Source organism: Heterodontus francisci, chromosome 9 (assembly GCF_036365525.1).
Source record: "Heterodontus francisci isolate sHetFra1 chromosome 9, sHetFra1.hap1, whole genome shotgun sequence".
NCBI lineage: Eukaryota > Metazoa > Chordata > Chondrichthyes > Heterodontiformes > Heterodontidae > Heterodontus > Heterodontus francisci.
Window position 1 is genome coordinate 98,816,552 of NC_090379.1, and position 20,812 is coordinate 98,837,363.

Consider the following 20,812-nt stretch of genomic DNA (forward strand, 5'->3'; position numbering starts at 1 on the left):
GGGAGGGGGGAATTCTCCTAATATCCTGGCCAATATTTATCCTTCAACTAACATTACTAAAACAGAATATCTGGTCATTATCTCATTGGTTTGTAGGAGCTTGCTGTGTGCAGATTGGCTGTCATGTTTCCTACATTACAAAGTATTTAATTGACTGTAAAGTGCTTTGGGACATCCTGAGGTTGTGAAAGGTGCGGTATAATTTTTTTTCCTTTTATACACTAAAGAACCTATGAGCCCTACAGTATGATAATGATAATTGTTTCCTTTTACCTTATTTTCACATACAGGAGATGACACACAACTATAACAGAACCACCCAGAGGTGAATTGATCTCTGGTGTAAACTGTCCATGTAAAAGAGTTGACAGTGAGGCATAAATGCCATTCTATTATGGAAATGACTGGTTCCCCTTTACTTTCTATGCACTGTGCATACACAGGAGCTGACAGAGACACAGGCCGGAATTTTTCGTTAGGCAGGAAGCCCGGTCCACTGGCTGAAAAGTCAGTGGCAAGCCCACCTCTGCCAGGCCTGGGGAGCCAGACTGGAATTTTATGCTTCCCAGGCCCTTAATTGGTCTTGGGCAAGACTTCAATCAACAGGCCGGCAGCTTTTAGTCCTAGCAGTGCCACTGGCTAGTGCAGCGGGGGGCAGGAACGGCCTGCATCCCACTCAATTTTACCCATCACCATTCCCAGCCCCCAGCCCACTCATTGGGGGACCCTAAAATTCCAGCCACAGAAGCTATTAAAATAGACTTTTCAATATTACAAATTCTGCAACTATACTCACAATGTGTTACAAGCAACTGGGGCGGCACAGTGGCGCAGTGGTTAGCACTGCAGCCTCACAGCTCCAGGGACCCGGGTTCGATTCCGGGTACTGCCTGTGTGGAGTTTGCAAGTTCTCCCTGTGTCTGCGTGGGTTTTCTCCAGGTGCTCCAGTTTCCTCCCACAAGCCAAAAGACTTGCAGGTTGATAGGTAAATTGGCCATTATAAATTGTCACTCGTATAGGTAGGTGGTAGGGAAATATAGGGACAGGTGGGGATGTTTGGTAGGAATAGGGGATTAGGGTAGGATTAGTATAAATGGGTGGTTGATGTTCGGCACAGACTCGGTGGGCCGAAGGGCCTGTTTCAGTGCTGTATCTCTAATCTAATCTAATCTTAAATCATAAGTTTGGTTGCATTCCAGATGTAATGTCTTTGCATTTCTGATACGATAAAATCAGAATGTCAGGTATGGCCAATGGTAGCACTCTCTCTTTCAGATCTGAAGGTTATAGCTCCAAGACCCACTTCCGAGACTTGAGCACATCGAGGCTGCAACAACCCCCTCCCCCATTTTTTTTCGATGAAACATTAAACCAAGGCCCTATCTGCCTTCTCAGGTGGACGTAAAAGATCTCATGGTACTATTTTGGAGGAGAACAGGAGGGTTCTGTCTGATGTCCTAGCCAATATTTATCCCTCAACTAACAGATGATCTTATTGCTGTTTTTGGGAGCTTGCTGTGCACAAACTGGCTCCCAGGTTTCCAACATTACCGCAGCAACTACACTTCAAAAAGTACTAAATTAGCATTAAAGTGCTTTGGGATGTCTTAAGGACAAGAAAAGCATAATATATGTGCAAGTCAGTCTGTTGGTCTTTCATTTTCCTTTTCCTTTTGCACCAGGTATCTTCAATCACTGAAGCAGCAGCAAAACCTTCGCAATGCTGGCTAGTTACTGGGAGCCACGATTAAACTCTATGACTGGTTGCCTCCCATACAATGTATGACTGATCAGTGAGAGAATGAGGAGACCGAGAAACTGGAAGCCACAGCTATTTATCGCTCCGTTGTTCTATTCACTCATTACATTCCATCTTTTGTTGCTGTAACTGATCTCTGCCCCTGTGCAGCAAGTTTGTTCTATTTTTTGAAGGTCACAAGGATCCTATTGTGTCGCAGTCACCGGAGATACCTTCAGATCAGTCCAAGTGATTGAGATAGTTAGCATTAGATGGGACTTGCATTCCCAAATAGAAATCAGCCTAGCAACATTCCCAGATTCGCACAGAACACGCTGCTAAAAGCCACAAGAGCTAGCGCTTCCTACACGAAAACTTTATACCAAGTGTTTGACTTACAGCCTGGTTTAAGCTAGCTGCTTTACACCAACTGTTTAATGAGCATTGCACACCACTATGAGTAACAGCTGCCTTGCATCACCTCAGAGGATAGTTCAAGTCACTCCCCTTTCAAGTACTGTCCCTCATCGTGTTACAGTCCTCACCACTCACATAACCGCACTTTTCATGGCCAACCACCTATATTGGACAAATGCTGCCAACTGTTTGCCATCACCATGGGTATCAATCACAAAGGTCTCTTCCAGGAAACTGCATGGCTGTAGGGGGTGTGGGGTGAGAAGGAAAGAGAGAGAGAGAGAGAGAGGAAAAGATAGAAAAAGAGAGAGAGATTTGCATTCATGTCGTGCCTTTCACAACCTCGGGACATCCCAAAGCACTTTACAGCAAATGAAGTACTTTTGAAGGGTTGCTACTGCTGCAATTTAAGAAATACTGCACAAAGCAAGATCCCACAAATACCAACATGGTAATGACCAGAAAATCTGTTTTTAGAGATGTTGGTTGTGTAATAAATATTGGCCAGGAGAGAACTCTACTCTACTCTTCAAATAGTGCCACGGGATCTGGGAGGGCAAATGGAGCCTTGGTTTATCATCTCATCCTAAAGATGGCACCTTCAAAATGCAGCACTCCCTCATTACCGAACTGAAGCGTCAGCCTGGATTTTGAGTTCAAGTTTGTGGAAGTGTCTCGTTGTGAATATGTGGCAACCTTGATGGACGAGTTGGTCTTTTCCTGCCCATCATACCTTTGTGTTTACCAACCAGAGCGTATAGCAGGTGAATCTCATTGGCACAAACTCGCCTGCTATTTAGGGTGTGGACTGTCTTAAGTTGCTGTTAGGCCTCCCCCAAGTCCCTCTTCCCCTTTGAAACAGATTACAGCCTGTTTTTGGCTCTGATTGTTGATTTTTGTTTTCATTCATCTCCCCTTAGGGGTGCCAACTCTGGCTGACTGTATCCCTGGGGGTTTCATCACATGATCTCTTGCTTCCAATTGCCCCACACTCCCCCTATTGGCTTCCCAATGCATCCATCCTCGCAGGCACCGCCTTCCCTATGCAAATTGGAAAGACTCTTTAATATTCTTCAATAATTCTTGATTGTCAGTCTAACAGCCTCTTCTCCCCATCTCCAATACTTTTAGATCTAATGAACAGAAGTGTGCAAAGAAAGTTTAAAAAAACACAATTCTTCAATGCCCCTATTATTTTTCTCCATTGATTGCTCACAACAGTGTCCGGGAGATTAATCTTCAATTGCAGAGATTCCAGGTCAATCTTGGAAGGCTGCCAACCCCTCTCTCTCCTGCCACCTTACTTTCTTCAATTTAAAAAAAAACCCAAGGAAAATATGGAAACACAGATCAGGTCAGCCTCTGAAAGGTAAAGACAGTATAATGTTTCAGTTCGGATCCCTTTCTCAGACATGTGAGTAGTCAGGCAAGAGGAGGTTGTGTACAGGCCTAAAACAACCTGTCCAAGGAAGCAAAGAAGGGACAAGTACATATAGAGGTTGAGGGTTGATAGTGGAGATTTAAGCTCTTATTTGAAATCAATGAAATAATTGAGTAATCAGCTCCTTACAGCATGGAGCAGCAACTCCAGAGTGGCCTGTCAGTTAACGTAGTAATACCATAGAATCAAAGTCATTTACTGCACAGGAGGAGGCCATTTGGCCCACTGAGTTTATGCCAGCTCTCCTCAGAGCTATCCAGTCAGTCCCACTCCCCTGCTCGATCCCCGTAATCCTGCTAGTCTATTTCCTTCAAGTGGCCATCCAATTTCCCTTTGAAATCATTCATTGCCTCTGCTTCCACACCCTTGTGGGCAACGGGTTCCAGGTCATTTCCACCCTCTGCATAAAAAAGTTCTTCCTCCTATTTCTCCTGCATCTCTTGCCCAATCTATGGTCCCTAGTCCTTGTACCATTCGCTAATGGGAATAGTTTTTCCTTGTCTAACTTATCTAACCCTGTCATAATCTTGTACATTTCTATTAAATCTCCGCTCAATCTCCTTTGTTCTAAGGAGAAAAACCCCATATTTTCCAAACTAACCTTGTAACTAAAATCCCCCATCTCTGCAACCATTCTGGTAAATCTCCTCTCACCCTCTCAAGGACCCTCACATCCTTCCTAAGTACAGTGACCAGAACTGGATGCAATACTCCAGTTGGGGCCTAACTAGAGCTTTATGAAAGTTTGGTATAACTGCCCTGCTATAGTACGCAATGCCTCTATTTATGAAGTCCAAGATCCCATATGTTTTACTAACCAATCTCTCAATATGTCCTGCCACCTTCAAAGATTGATGCACGTGCACCCCCAGGTATCTCTGTTCCTGCACACTCTTTAGAACTGTGCCATTAAGTATATGTTGCCTCTCCCTTTTCCTTCTGCCAAAATGCATCACCTCACACTTGTCAGTATTAAATTCCATCTGCCACCTGTCTGCCCACTCTTCCAGCCTATCTATGTTCTGTAGTAGGCAGTTCATATTATCCTCACTGTTTGCCACACCTCCAAGTTTGGCATCATCCGCAAATTTTGAGATTCTAATCTGTATTCCAGTATTTAAGTCATTTATATATAGAAAAAAAGCACTGACATTGGGGGACACCACTGTCTGCCATCCTCCACTCTGAAAAACAGCTATTTATGACGATTCGCTGTTTTCTGTCCTTAAGCCAATTTTTATCCAATTTGACACTGACCCTCCTATTCCATGAGCTTCAATTTTGTTAACCAGCCTTTTATGTGGTACCTTATCAAATGCTTTCTTAAAATCCATATAAAACAACATCCACTGCAACCTTCTCTGTTACTTCATCAAAAATTCAATTAGATTAGTCAAGCATGATCTGCCTTTTACAAATCCATACTGGCTCTCCTTAATTAACCCAAACCTCTCCAAGTGTCTGCTGATTTCTTCCTTAATTATTGTTTTTAAAATCTTACACACCATTGATGTTAAACAACTGGCCTGTAGTTGCTAGGACTGTCCTTATACCTTTCTTGAATAAGGGTGTCACATTTGCCAATCTCCAATCCTCTGGCACCTCCAGGGAAGACTGGACGATTATGGCAAGCCCTTCTGCTATCTCCATCCCTACATCCTTTAGCAATCTTGGATGCAAACCATCCAGACCAGGTGACTTATCTACCCTAAGCATAGCCAGCCTTTTTAGTACTTCCTCCCTCTCAATTTTTACCCTATCCATTGCCTCTACCCTCTCCGCTTCCAGATTCCACTTCCCTAGTGAACACTGATACAAAGTACTTAATAAGCATAAGAAAAAAATACTGTGGATGCTGGAACTCTGAAATGAGAACAGAAAGTGCCAGAAATACTCAGCAGGTCTGGCAGCATCTGTGTAGAGATTGGATGATCGCTTTATAGAACACCTCCACTCGGTTCAAAAGCATGACCCCGAGCTTCCGGTTGCTTGTCATTTTAATTCACCACCCTACTCTCATGCCCACATTTCTGTTCTTGGCCTGCTGCAGTGTTCCAGTGAAGCTCAACACAAGCTTGAGGAACAGCACCTCATCTTCCGATTAGGCACTCTACAGCCCTCTGGACTCAATTTGAGTTCATTAATTTCAAACCATGAGCCCCATTATTTTTTTTAAATATATTTTCATCTTTATATTATTTCTTTTTAACCATGTACTAACGTTAAACTTGTTTTTCATGTTTTTCCTTTCAGACACAATAGTTCATTATTCTGCCATTAACACTCTCTCTGGACTCACGCGTTGTCTTTCACTACAACTATTTAGCACTCCATTTGCATTCTGTTCCATGACATCTCTGTCATTTAATCTCTCCCTTTCCGTCCTATCACAGACTTCCCTTTTGTTCTCCTCCCACCCTTTCACTTGCTCAGACTGTTACATTTCTAACTTTTGACAGTTCTGATGAAAGGTTACAAAGTTGAAACATTAACTCTGTTTCTCTCTGCAAAGATGCTGCCAGACCTGCTGAGCATTTCCAGCACTCTCTATCCTCATACTAATTAAGTATATTATCCTTTCCCTGCACCTCTAAGCATATATTACCCTCTTTGTCTCTAATAGGCCCCACTCCACCTCTTACTACCCGCTTACTATTTACATGCCGGTAGAAGATTTTGGGGTTCCCTTTCATATTGACTGCCATTCTTTTCTCATATTCTTTCATTGCCAGTCATATTGTTGTCTTCACTGCCCCGCTCAACTTATTGTGTATGGCCTGGTTCTCAATTGAAGAATTTATCAGACATGCATCATACACCCTCTATTTTTGTTTCATCATAATCTAGATCTCCCTCGTCATCCAAGGAGCCCTGTTTTTGGTTCCCTTAGCTTTCGCCCTTGTTGGAATGTACTTAGTTTGTACCTGAAGCATCGCTTCCTTAAAGATAATCCAATGTTTCAATACAGCTCCTCCAGTCTTTGGTTCCATTTTACCCTGGCTAGATCCCTTCTCATCGGATTGAAATTAGCCCTCTTCCAATCTGGATGTTCTACCATATTTCGTTCCTTGCTTTTCTGCATTACTAGTCTAAACCTTATGGTACGCTGATCACTCTTACCCAAGTGCTCCTCCACAGGCACTTGGTCCATTTGGCCCACCTCATTCCCCAGCACCAGATCAAGCAATACCTCCTTCCTAGTTGGACTGAGAACATACTGGTCAAGGAAGTTCTCCCAAACACATTTCAGAAATTCCTCCTCTTCTTTATCCTTTCCTCTAGAATTATCCCAATCGATATTTGTGTAATTAAAGTCCCCCAACATCACCCTCTATTGTTCTTGCACATCTCTGATTTCCCTGCAGATTTACTCTTCCACCTCTGTCTCACTATTTGGAGGCCTATAGAATACCCCCTAGTAACATGATCCTATCCTTTTTGCTTCTCAATTCTAATCAAATGGATTCTGTCCTTGCCCCCTCAAGGACATCCTTTCTTTCCAACTCTACAATGTCTTTCCTAATCAGTACTGTCAGCCTACCTCCATTTTTCCCTTCTCTATCTTTTCTGAACACTTTATAGCCTTGTACATTAAGTGTCCAGTCTTCGCCATTTTAAGCCATGTTTCCATTATTGCCACATCATATTCCACACTACAATTTGTGCTTGTAGCTCACCAACCTTATTCACCACACTTTGTGCGATTACACAAACGCATTGCAATCCTGTCTTTGCATTCCTCATAATCCTTACCAGTCTGCTCCCATCGAATATGGAACCACTCCCTCTAGTACTGTCCAACACTCTCACATGATGCACCTTATTCCTCTTTTCTACTTCTATATGCTGGTGCCCATCCCCGGCCAATTTAGTTTAAACCTTCCCCAGCCACACTAGTGAATCTTCCTATAAGGATATTGGTCCCGTCCTGTTGCAGTGCAACCCGTCCCTTTTGAATAGGTGCCTTCTGCCCCAGAACTGGTCCCAATGTCCAAATAATCTGAAGCCCTCCCTCCTGCACCATGCTCCAAGCCACACATTGATCTTCGTTATCTTCCTATTTCTACTCTCGCTAGCACATGCCACTGGGAGTAATCCAAAGATTACTACCTATGAGTTCCTATGCTTTAACTTCCGCTCCCCCCCCCACCCCCGCCCAGCTCCTGCAAAATCTGGCTGTAGGACCTCAATACCTACCCTTGCTATGTTGTGTCCGTACATGTACCACAACTTCTGGCTCACTCCCTTTCCCCTGCAGAATATCCTGCACCCTCTCCATGATGTCCATTAGCCTGGTACCAGGAAATCAATACACCATGTGGGACTCACGATAATGGTTGCAGAAATGTCTGTCTGTCCCCCTGACTATGGAATCTCCTATGATAACTGCAGTTCTACAGTTTGCTGGTCCCTCCTGTACAGTTCTTTGCCCATTGGTGCCATGGTCTGGACTGCATTTCTTCAGGGTGTCGTCACTCCCAGCAGTCTCCAAAGCTGAGTACCAGTTTGAGAATGGCACACACCCCGAAGACTCCTGCACCTCCTACCTCTTACTACTCTTCCGGATGACCACCCATCTACTATCCTGAATTCGTAATACCTGTGAGGTGACCACCTCCTGCAACATACGATCCAGGAAACTCTTCTGCTCCCTGAAGCTCCACAGTGATTCCAGCTGCCCCTCAAGTTCAGAAGTCCTGAGCTCGAGCTGAAACAGCTGTAGACACTTCCTAAACACGTGGTCACCCAAGACACATGAGGTGTCCTGAAGTTCCCACATGGTGCAGGAATTGCAAGCAACAAATGGCAGCGGCCAATCCACAATCTAAAAAAACCCATCTATTCCCTTTTCAAACAATGTTCTGGAGTTGAGACAGTGGTAGAAAGAGGGAGTGACTTAGGAGGAAAGTCCAGAGAGAAAGAGAAAGAAAGACCAGGATTATTATAGTACTTTTCATGACCTCAAGTTACCCCAAAGCACTTTACAGCCAATGAATTACTTTTGAAGTTTAGTCACCGTTTTAACATAGGAAACGCAGCAGCCTATTTGTGCACAGCAAGATCCCATAAAGAAACAATATGATAATAACCAGATCATCTGCTTTTAGTGATGCTGGTTGAAGAATGCATTCTGGCCAAGAGAACGCCTTTGCTCTTCTTTTACATCCAGGTGAGAGGGCAGACCGGAGTTGATTTAACAATTTAGCTGAAAGCCGGCACCCCCGAGGTGCAGCACTCCCTCAATACCGCACTGGGTTTCAGCCTGGATGCTGTACTCAGGTCTCTGGAATGCCCACAAGCCCCTAGGATTGGGTCTGTCCTGGGGCTAAACAATCCTGCGAGACTTACGTGAGTTTAAGGTAAGGTGGCAGTTATAGCCACCCCAACCAGCACGGCAGAGACAGGCATATCGGTTTACATCATCCACGCAGATCCCACCATTGAGACAAGGATTACTGGCACACTCATTTACATCTGAGGGAAGAGAGTATAAGCAACAGGCAGCATTAGAATTGAACCTGACACTGTGCTCTTGACTGATAAACAACAACTTGCATTTATATAGCAACCATAACATAGCAAAAAATCCCAAGGTGTTTCACAAAACAAAATTTGACCCTGAGCCACATAAGGAGACATTAGGACAAGTGACAAGGTAGGTTTTAAGGAGCATCTTAAAGGAGGAGAGAGATGCAAGAGGGAATTCTAGAGCTTAGGGCATAGGTGGTTGAAGGAATAGCCACCAATGGTGGTGCGAAGGGAATCAGGGATACACAAGAGGCCAGAATTAGAAGAGTGCAGAGATCTGGGATAGTTGTAGGGCTGGAGAAGGTTACAGAGTAGGGAGGGGAAGGCTATACAGGGACTTGAACACAAGCTTGAGAATTTTAAATTTGATGCTTTGCTGGGCCAGCAACCAAGGTAGGTTCACAAGCAGAGGAGATAATGGGTAACTGGGACTGGAAGGATATGGAGCAAAGTGATCCTCATCAAAATTCATTCACCACCACAGGTGGAAAGAATGGGCCCAAAGTTTTCTTCTGAGCTGTGTTGGAATAGGACAGATGTCCTGTGACACTTGTATGGAACCAGTGGAGAGGAGCAGCTACATTCCTCTGGATGGTTCAGAGAGTAAGCCCACTACTTTGTGAGAAACAGAGCCTGTGTAGACCCAACAAGACCTCAGAAAACAAGAGAAAGTGATGGATGAGCATAAGACACAGACCGGATATCATCCCGGGCCTGCTTCCGCTCCTTGCATTACACACTTGTGATCAAGGACTTTCCACACTGGTGACGAAGTTACAGCGATGCAGCAGAATCAGCTCAGAGAAAATCTGCAATTACAATTTTGTGCCTGATGCTAGGTTTAACAGCATGGAACAAGGTAGTGTGCCTGCAGTAACTCAGGGCAGGGGTGGGCATGGAGGAGGTCTGCTGCAATCCAGTCCTTGGAGCCTGAGCAATTCAATTAAAAAAGAACTGCTATTTATGTCGCACCTCTCACAACCTCAGGACATTCCAAATTGCCTTACAGCCAATTAAGTACGTTTATAGTGCAGTACTTGTAATGATTGTAATGTAGGGAAACATGGCAGCTGATTCGCGTACAGCAAGCTTCCACAAAGAGTTATGTGATAATGACCAGACCATCTGTTTTTGTGATGCTGGCCAAGGGATAAATATTGATCAGGACACCAGGGAGAACTTCCCTGACCTCCTTCAAATGGTGCCATGGGATCTTTTACATCTGACAGATGGCACCTCCAACAGTGCAGCACTCCTTCAGTACTGCATTGGGAGTGTCTGCCTAGATTCTGTGCTCAAGTCTCTGACTCAGAAGTGACAGTGTTACCAACTGAGCCATGGGGTAGACAAAACTAATTCACTCTAAACTGGTACAGTCCACAATTATATAAAGGCCAGGTCTAGGTTGAATATCAGGAACTAGTTTTCATCCCTGAGAATTGTTGGGATGTGGAACAGGCTGCCTGCTCATGTGGTGAGTGCCAATTTTCTGAATTCCTTGAAGTAAGAGCAGGACCTGCAGGAAGGGAGATCACCTCTTACATGAGGTAGGAACCTGGTAACATTAATCAGGGCCAAAGTGATCACTTGGACTAGTTTCAATCACCTAAAGGGGACCAGAGAGGAATCTCCTAGATTTATCCCCAATTATTCTGGTGGTTCGCCTTTCCCAGGAGATCACATGGTATCCAGGTGGCATGAGGTGTGTCATTACTGTGAAACACAAGGCATTGCAGTTGTGTGGGACAGGCTGGATGGACAAGAGGGTCTTTTCCTGTCTGTCATTGTTAATTTTTCGTACAGTACTGTCCCTTTGTGTTGCAGTATAGTATTAGTGCATACTGGAGGAGACCGTCAGTCCTCCTTTGCTTGCTTGCATTTAGGCTTGTCTTAGGGGCTGATTTTGTGCAGCTGTATTTTCCTGCCCTCTCCCCAAACCAATCCCATTTTTCTCCCTTCTCCCTCACACCCATTAATATTCTTCAAATAGTTGTCCAGCACCTTTTTTTGAAAGTTTTAACCAAGTAAACATCGATCACCACTTGTGTCAAAGCTTCCTCACACTGTGCAGGAGACCTTGTGCCTCCTATCTATGTATTGAAGAGAATAAGCTATCTATGTCTACCTTGCCTATTACTTTTATCATTTTGAATAACGCTATCAAATCTCCCCTCAATCTCCTCAGGTCTAACACTTAATAGAGAGCAACTCACCTGTCAGTTCTTAAACAGCCCATCAATCAACTCTTGCACATGTACTGTACAGTAGGTAATAGGATACGATGCACTCCCATTTGGTACTATACAACGTGTGTGTCTCAGTGTCAGCTCCTGTATTATGTACAGTACACAGTGGGTAAAAGAGAACAGTTCACTCATGACTGTTACTGTACCGCTCGTGTGTGTCTCAGCTCCTAGTTAGACAATGTTATAAAGGTGGTTACTATAATTAGAGGGTTACCGAAGTGAGACACTGTAATGGGAGGCAAGAGTTTACTAAAATATCACCTTCATAAAGTAATTCAAGAAGATTGAACACTTAAGAAGCTGCAGTTATAATTATAAAAGAAGTCTGTGTCTGTGAGTCAGTGTAATAAAACGAGTTACTTTAGTTCAATGAAAGCCTTTAAACTGGATAGTGTTATAACAAGGTTTCCTGCAGTTGTAAGAGTTTCTGGATTGTAGTTATAAAGCAGGAATATATATAATTCTATTGCTGATGCAGCAGGATCAAGAATTCCCCAGTGGTTAGGGCTTTAAACCAGTAGTATCATGCAATGATTCCAACTTGTAATATAAATATTTATTCTTTACCTCACTCAGTGCAGAACACTTACTTTTACAGAAAGGTAGCTGTCCGCTCCAACTCTTGTCTTTGAGGCACACCCTGCTGCTTGACCCCATCAGCACAAACCCAGGATCACAGGCAAAGTGCACCTCGTGGCCAACTAAATATCTGCTTCCAAATTTTTTCCCATTATTTGGGGCGTAGAGTTTGGCACACGTTTCTGCGGAAACAAAACAAGTGAAAATGAAACTCGGAGGAGAACTGAGCACACGGGGGTACCACAGTTCGTGAAAGGTTGTTCCCAGTCAAGGTCACAGACTTAGAAAGAACTTGCATTTATATAGCAACTTTCACAATGTCCCAAAGTGCTTTTCATTGAATTAAGTATGTGTTTTTTTTGCAGTGTAGTCACAATTGTGATGTAGGAATTGTGGCAACCAATTTACACACAGCAAGGTCCAACAAACAGCAACGAGATAAATGATCAGATAATCTGTTTTAATGATTTTGGTTAAAAGCTAAACATTGGCTAAAGCACCAGGAGAATTTTTCTAACACCATGCTTTGGAATATTTTATGCCCAACTGAGAGGCCTACCAGGGCCTTAATTTATCACATACCAAAGGATGGCATCTCCAACAGTGCAACACTGGAAGTGCAAGTATATATTTTGTATTCAAGCCACTGGAATGGGACTTGAACCCAGATCCTTCTGACTCAGTGATAAGAATGCTACCACTAAGCCAAGGCTGACTCTTTAGTTAGGTTAGTTTAGGATTATGGAACTTAGACCCAGTGTGGGAGAAATTCAGCTTGAACCCAAAACAAGCAAGTCAGCAGAGCGATTGCTCTGATCCATGATGGCCTGAGGACCGAATCCTCAGGAAGAATATATTGGCCTTGGAGGAGGTGTGTCCCAGAATGATACCGGGGCTAAAAGTGTTAAATTATGACAACCAGTTGCTTAAACTTGGCTTACACTCCCTTGAGTTTAGAATCTTCAGGTGATGTAATTGAGGTGTTTAAAATGATACAGGGATTTGTAGGTACATAGAAATTATTTCCTTTGGTGGGGAAACTTAAAATTAAAGCTAGGCCATTCAGGAGTGAAATCAGAAAGCACTTCTTCACACAAAAGGTTGTGGATATTGGGAACTCTCTCCCCCAAAAGTTGTGGATATTGGGAACTCTCTCCCCCAAAAAAGTTGTGGATGCCAGGGGATCAACTAGAGCTTTGAAGACTGAGATTGATAGATTTTTGATGGGTAAAAGGTATCAAAAGGTAATATAGGTTAGTCAGGTAAATGGGGTTGAGCTAGATCATTCATGATGAAAATGAATGGTGAAACAGGTTGGAGAGCCTGCACGTCCTACTAGTAAAAACAGCATCACTCCCAAAAGGCCCAGATCTTATTTTAAGGGTATGCCCTCTTGTTCACAATTCCTCCACTTGAGGAAATGCTTCTTCTGTCTCTCACCTATCCTAACCATTTATCTTTTTAAATACATTAGATCACTACTCAACTTTCTAAACTCAAAGGAATGCAAACCAAGCACGAATAATCCAGAGAATGTCAGTTCAAATCCCACTATGTCAGTTTGATTATTTGAATTCAGTTAATAAAATCTGGAAATAAAAGTTAGTAATAGTAAAAGTGAATATGTAACTTTTGGATCATTGTAAAAACCCATCTGCTTCCTGGATGGCCTTTAGAAAAGGAAAGCTTCCCATCCTTACCCAGTATGGCCTATACATGATGGAATCTTAACTGTTCTCTGAAATGGTCTAGAAAGCCACTTAGTTGTGTTACAGTCAAGTGAGGAGGGGTCGAAGGGCTTCCCTCTTTTCCCTCTCCTTGTTTGACCACAACAGGTTTAATTCTTTCTTAAAGTCAATGTACTGGCCAATTCAGTAGGTGTTTGATTACTTAATTGCTATGATCATAACAAGAACCAGACAGGTTTTCTTGAGTTTAAGAAAGAAAGAGGTTAACTTTATTGTACCTAAATCAAACTAATGAAAATAATAAACCATGCGCCTACTTTCACACACACACATTCGATGTTTACACACACACAAATAGGTTACAGAGTGGGGAAAGGTAGATTGGTTGAGGTAGAGTCCATGAATTAAAATAAAAGGAGCTGGACTGAGACTTTCTTAAACCTATCTCGTGCATTTTCTCACATGAATTCAGGGCCAGAGTGAACTTCTGGACTAGCTTTGATTGCCGATGTGGGCTGGACGAGAAGAATTTAACACATTTTTTCTGTAAATTGGCCTGGGCTTTTATCTGTTTCCTTGCCTCTCCCAGTCGATCATGTGGTTTCTCAGTGGGGTGGAGATTGTATATATTGTGATACACAAGGTATCATATTTTGTGGGATAGGCTGGATGGACCAAGGGTCTTTTCCTGTCTGTCGTGGTTCATATGTTGTATAACTAATTGGAAAGGTTTTCATCGGTCTGGGCTAGATTTAAACTTACAGACGCAAGAGGCTGTAATGAGTTCATTATGTTGTCTGATGCAATATAAATGACATGCATGGAGTCCAGTTATGCTGAAGATCTCAAACAGGTTTATTACAGCTGAAATATTATATACAGTACAGAGCTACCTATTTACAGAACCTTCCTCTAGGTGTTACAGTTGCAGAGTGGCTCTGACTTCAAGTCACATGACTATGTCCTGGATTCTTGGCTCATTAGCATATTAAGATCTTAAAGGGACATCACTCTTAAAGGCAATCATACAACATCCCCTTTCTTTCCAAAGATAAGTCTAACATGCTAAAAGTAAAAACACAGAGACATGCTGGTGAAACTTTTCATCTTGCACTCATCAGGACAAACCGCAAGAATACCCATGTAAGGGAAAACAATGACTTTATGCTGTATGAGAGGACAGTGCTGATTGTTTGGCAAATGAACTCTGATTGGTAGAGGCGTTGCCATGGAGAATTTACGGTGACTGACAGTTAACTGCCAAGCTTTGTTAGAAATTTAAATCAGGCAGCTTGACTCTAATTAGTCAAGGCATTGCCTTGAGGCATGAACCAGTGAATGGCTGTCATTTATTTTGTTTAGCTGGAACAGGCACAATGTTTGTACATGTTCTTTCTGTCGGCAAAGAACAGGGCCCTGTGTATTAATATATGTAGCTTCCAGTACGTGCAAATGTGCCACACTGCGAGCCCTATTGACAATCTTAAATTGGTTGTCAGCGTTATTCTTAGCACACTGAGGATTATTTAGCAAATATTGTCCAATCACAGGATCATATCTAATGCTGGACACTGTGTTTTGAGTTTTGTAAGCACAAGCTGGTTGGGTACGGCCTGTACCTTGCCCGTTGTGAACAGTGGAAGGGACATGTTTAATACGATTCGCCAGTCTTTGGGACATACAGCCTATGCACCTAGCATCACACTGGCACTGAAATTCATATATCACATTACTCATTTGTGTGATAGGTAGGATATCTTTTGGGCTTGATGGCAGCATCCTGTTACTGGCGAACACCACATGTGTTGCTACTGCATAGTAGCAGCGTGAAACAGCTAGCTTTACCTGTTGCTCAAATATACAGTGACTGCATTCATTGGTTCATTCCTCAAGGCAATGCCTTGACCAGAGTCAAGCTGCCTGGTTTAAATTTCAAACAAAGCTTGGCAGTTAACTGTCAGTCACTGTAAACTGGTGCAGTCGCCAAGGCAATGCCTCTACCAATCACAGTTCACTTGAACCAATCAGCACTCTCTTCTCACAGTATAAGTCATTGTTTTCTCTTACATTGGTATTCTTTCAGACTGTCCTGACGAGTACAAGACAAAAAGCTTTGACAATATGACTATTTTCAGTAATACTCAAGTTCTTACTACCAAATGACTAAAGTTAGATATCAAAACTAGTTATATGGGATGTGGGATAAAATGTAAAATTTACAATTGTAGAAGCTTAAAAGTCTATATATTGTTTCAGTGGTTTGACAACTCTTCCAGATCTGGTTATGGTATAACCTTCTTCACCCTTGGCTGTTTTGGGTTTGCAGGCATGTTGTCAATGTGTTGGTTGTTGTCCTATTGTTCCATCACTCCCTCATCATTGGAGTGTGTTCTCTTGAGTCCACTGTGCACAACTGGAGTATTGTAGACTTCTCTTAATTGGCTTCGGTTCCTTCTCAACACTGCTCCGCTAGATGTTGTAATCTCATAGGACCTAGGTTCACTGCATACTTTGGATACCTTTACGGTCTAACCATGTTCTTATTGTGGGGTGTATGACCCTGACCATTTGACCTACATGTAGCTGAGGTTGTTCCTCCCCTGCATGCACCATCTTCATTCTCCCTTGTTTTTTGAGCAGCATATCCTGCATCTTAGAGAATTTGGACAGATGATGGCTTGGCAGAGTTGTTCGCACTTGTCTGCAATATATGATCTCAGCTTGTGATGGTAAGCCCATATACATAGGTGTAGGTCTGAGGTGGAGGATGGCAATACGAAAATCTTGTTTCCTTGTCCTACACTTCAGGATAAGTCATTTGACTATGCGAACCATTCGCTCGGCAAGATCTAGGGTAATGTGGTGAGGATGTCACATGGTATACGCCCCATTTGGTGCACATATGCCTGAAAGGTTTACCCGTACACTGTGGCCCATTGTCAGAAATGATTTCTTCAGCTGCACCGAATAGTGGATCGGTGTTTGACAGTGCTTTGTGTTTATCTTGCTCGCGGCAAGTTTGTAGCACTTAAGCTTGTCTGTTTACACAGCTGTTCACTAGGCAGTTCAATTGCTTTTTTTTTTATAAAAGAGTTGATGTTCTTCATGCTCGAGGTGTTTAATGGTGCTTTATAGCTGTGACTGTGTGAATGGAAGCTCTTTTTCATGCTTGAGTGATTTATTAATTTTTAGTTAAACTGTGGCTGCGCGGATGAGGCTCTGTAGTGATGGAGGTTTTTCCCGCACATTTTGCAATCAGACGCCTCCTGTAATGGTGCTGACCTCGATCAGCCTGGGAGAGGAGTCGGGTCTTCCCCATTTCTTTTTCACGGAACCTTTAGAAAAAAATCAATCTTCTAAGCACTTCAAAGCCATCGGCACAATGACTCATCCGATTTACTTGTAGTCGTTCTGTGCTCTGTCTTCTATAACTGGAGTTAAGTTCTTTCTTCTTTCCACTTTCGCGGCCAGTATTTCTCTTGAACTTTCTCTTTAGTGGCTATAGGGAGGGTCATTTTCAAAGCTGTTTTACTTGTGCGCTTCAAACTCAGACTTTGTCTTCTCACCACATCTGTCACCATGTAATGAGTTCTTTATGTTGTCTGATGCAACGTAAATGAGTTGCGTGGAGTCCTGTTATGAAGATCTCAAACAGGTTTATTAGAGTGAAATTATTATATACAGTACAGAGCTAACTATTTACAGAACCTTCCTCTAGGTGTTACAGTTGCAAAGTGGCTCTGGCTTCGAGTCACATGACTATGTCCTGACACTTAGTGCATTCGCATACCAAGGTCTGAAAGGGACATCACTCTCAAAGGCAATCATACAACAGAGGCTCACATTTAACTGACTATGTCACCCAGTCTCTCTGATTCAAAGCTTGCTGAAAGTCACTTATTTTTAAGTATGATTTAAGCAAATTTCCAATGTTAAAAAAAACCTTTGCTGACTCCCAATCAAGATAGTCAATTCTGTCCAATCAGTCCTGTTATAATAAGCAACTTCATAACCCTCTGATCGATCTGGTGGTTTTACTTGGTGCTTTCATGCTCATACGCTCTTCCTCAAAGAGTTCAATAGAAGGTGCAGTACAAGTAGTGGTGGGTTATGGAATACAAAGCACCATCTAAAAGGCTGTAGGGGACAGTTGTGGTTGCTCTGCATTAATCCAATTATTTTTGCTAATCCATTGTAATTGCCTCATTTGATTCTGAATGGTTATATCACCAGGAGATTTAGAAACATCACGGAAATGCTGATCCAACTTTTGAATAGCAAACAATACGTGGGGACTGGAATTGTGGCTGTATCATAAATTTACCAGAGAAAGGAGAGCGGAACATGTCAGACTTGGTTTAATGGCACCCCTCTCACCCTGAGTCAGAAGGTTGCAGAGACTCATTAAAGGCAGGTGAAGGTGAGACTGTAATGAGTAATAAGAAAACAGCAGCCTTGATAAGCAAGCACTTTGTGTCTGTTCTCACAGCAGAGGAAGAGGACAAAATACAAGGCAAGGTAAAAATAAGTCAAAGAGAGGAATTTAGTGAATTTAAAAAATAAAGAAGATGGTAATGGAGATAGTAATGAGACTTAAGAGAAACACACTTCCAGGACCTCATGGTTTCTACTGCAGAGTATTTAAAAAGTGGGGAAATTGCAAATGACCTTTCGTCATAATTGTCCAAAGCTCACTAGATTTAAGGGATTGTGCTTTTGAATTGCAAAATTACCAGTGTCACGCTATTATTTAAGAAGAGAGGGAAGGAGAAACCAGCTAACTGCAGAGCTGTCAGTTTAAGATCAATTATGGGGAGTTACCTGGAGTCAGTCATGAGACACACAGTGGGCTGGATTTTGTGGAGGAGGCAGGGCACCTGACAACGGGCCAAAAAAGGCAGGGGTGGGGGGGGAGCTCTGCCTTGGCCTTTTCATGCCCCCCGAAACAATCCTCTGCTGTTTTCAAGCCAAAGTGTCTTGCGCCAGGATCACCGCCTTTTAAAGACAGGAATCCTGCCTCAAAGAGCTGCCGGCCAATCACAAGGCTGGTAGCTGAACAGTAGCAGCAGTGGCCACAGCTCCCAGTACTGCAGACGTCTTGGACCCAGGCCCAGTGCTGGAACCCCGGACCTCAGGGAAGTGAGGCGGGGTTCCTGGGGCCAGTCCGGAAGGCCACAGCGAGGGGGTGGGGGGTGGGGTGGGAGGGTGAATGTGAGGTCCAGGGAGAGGGGGGGGTCCATGGAGTTTTAGGTTTTGCTGGCAGGCCACTTAAAGGCCTCAATTGACCTCTGAGTGGAAAGGCTGTCGTCGCCCTATCCTGCCCCCGGCAAAAATCGCTTGGTGACAGGGTGGCGACGAGCCCTCCGCACCACCGCCACCCATCCTGATTCTATGGGTCCTCTATGCCTCCAATCCCACTTCTGGGGGCCCATAAAATCCAGGCCAGTGACTCAGCATTTGGACAAGTCTCAATGAATCAAAGCAAATCAGCACGGATTTGTGAAGTGTAGGCCAGGTCTGACTAATATAGCTGAATCTTTTTAGGACATCACTAGCATGGTGATAGGAATGTTCAATATACAGACTTTCAGAAGACATCTGATAAGGTTCTGATAAGGGATTATTAGCAAAAATAACTCTGGAGATACATGTCAGCACTGCTCGCTATTTGTTATCGCTCTTGACTTTTCATATCCTCTTTTCTTCCTGGCTCTGTACCTGCTTATAAACCATTCACCTCTAACAATTTCCAGTTCTGACATAAGGCTTAGGTCAAATACATTAAGCCTATCTCTCTCTCTGAACCCAAAGATGCTGCCTGTCCTGCTGAGTATTTCTTAATGAATGCGGTATCAAGGAGCCCTAGCAAGACTTGAGTCAACGGGAATCAGGGGGTAAATTCTTTGCTGGTTGGAGTCATACCTAGCACAAAGGAAGATAGTTGTGGTTGTTGGAGGTCAATCATCTCAGTCCCAGGACATCATTGCAGGAGTTCCTCAGGGTAGTGCCCTCGGCACATCCATCTTCAGCTGCATTATCAATGACCTTCCCTTCATCATAAGGTCAGAAGTGGGGATGTTCACTGAGGATTGTGCAATGTTCTGTACCATTTGCGACTCCTCAGATACTGAAGTAGCCTGTGTCCAGAAGCAGCGAGACCTGGATAACATTCAGGCTTGGGCTGAGAAGTGGCAAGTTACATTCGTGCCGCACAAGTACCAAGCAATGACCATCTCAAACAAGAGAGAATATAGCCAACCTTCCCTTGATGTTCAGTGGCATTACCATTGCTGAAACCCCGACTATCAACATCCGGGGGGTTATCATTGACCAGAAACTGAACTGGACCAGCCACATAAATGCCGTGGCAACAACAGCAGGTCAGAGGCTGGGAATTCTGTTGGCGAGTAACTTACCTCTGGACTCCCCAAAGCCTGTCCACAATCTACAAGGCACAAGTCAGGAGTGTGATGGAATACTCTCCACTTGCCTGGATGGGTGCAGCTCCAACAACATTCAAAAAGCTCGACACCATCCAGGACAGAGCACACCATTTGATTGGCATCCTATCCACCACTTTGAGCATTCACTCCCTCCATCACTGAAGCACGGTGGCATCAGTGTGTACCATCTACAAGATGCACTGCAGCTACTCACCCAGGCTCCTTCAACAGCACCACCCAAACCAGTGACCTCTACCACCTAGAAGGTCAAGAGAGGCAGTTTAAGGGGAGGCGGTGGCATAGTGGTATTGTCACTGGAGTAGTAACCCAGAGACCCAGGGTATTGCTCTGGGGATAAAAGCAAAATACTGTGGACGCTGGAAATCTGAAATAAAGACAAGAAATGCTGGAAATACTCAGCAGGTCTGGCAGCATCTGTGGAAAGAGAAGCAGAGTTAACTTTTCGGGTCAGTGACACTTTGAAGGGTCCAGACCTGCCAAGTATTTCCAGCATTTCTTGTTTTTATTGCTCTGGGGACATGGGTTCAAATCCCACCACAGCAGAAGGTGGAATTTGAATTTGATTAATAAATCTGGAATTTAAAAAAAATCTAGTCTAATGATGGCCATGAAACCATTGTCGATTGTTGTAAAAACCCATCTGGTTCACTAATGTCCTTTAGGGAAGGAAATCTGCCATCCTTACCTGGTCTGGCCGACATGTGACTCCA

The 20,812-nt window shown here is 43.4% G+C and overlaps 1 protein-coding gene across 1 annotated transcript in view; it reads right to left on the minus strand.

Moving 5' to 3' along the window:
- LOC137373507 (fibulin-7-like) overlaps positions 1 to 20,812 on the minus strand; it is a 46,058-nt gene that overhangs the window by 3,836 nt on the left and 21,410 nt on the right. The window contains exons 3-4 of the mRNA XM_068038377.1: positions 11,962 to 12,132; positions 8,946 to 9,071 (exon numbers count right to left, since the gene is read on the minus strand). Coding sequence (XP_067894478.1) covers positions 8,946 to 9,071; positions 11,962 to 12,132 — 297 coding nt within the window. The remainder of the gene's footprint in view (positions 1 to 8,945; positions 9,072 to 11,961; positions 12,133 to 20,812) is intronic.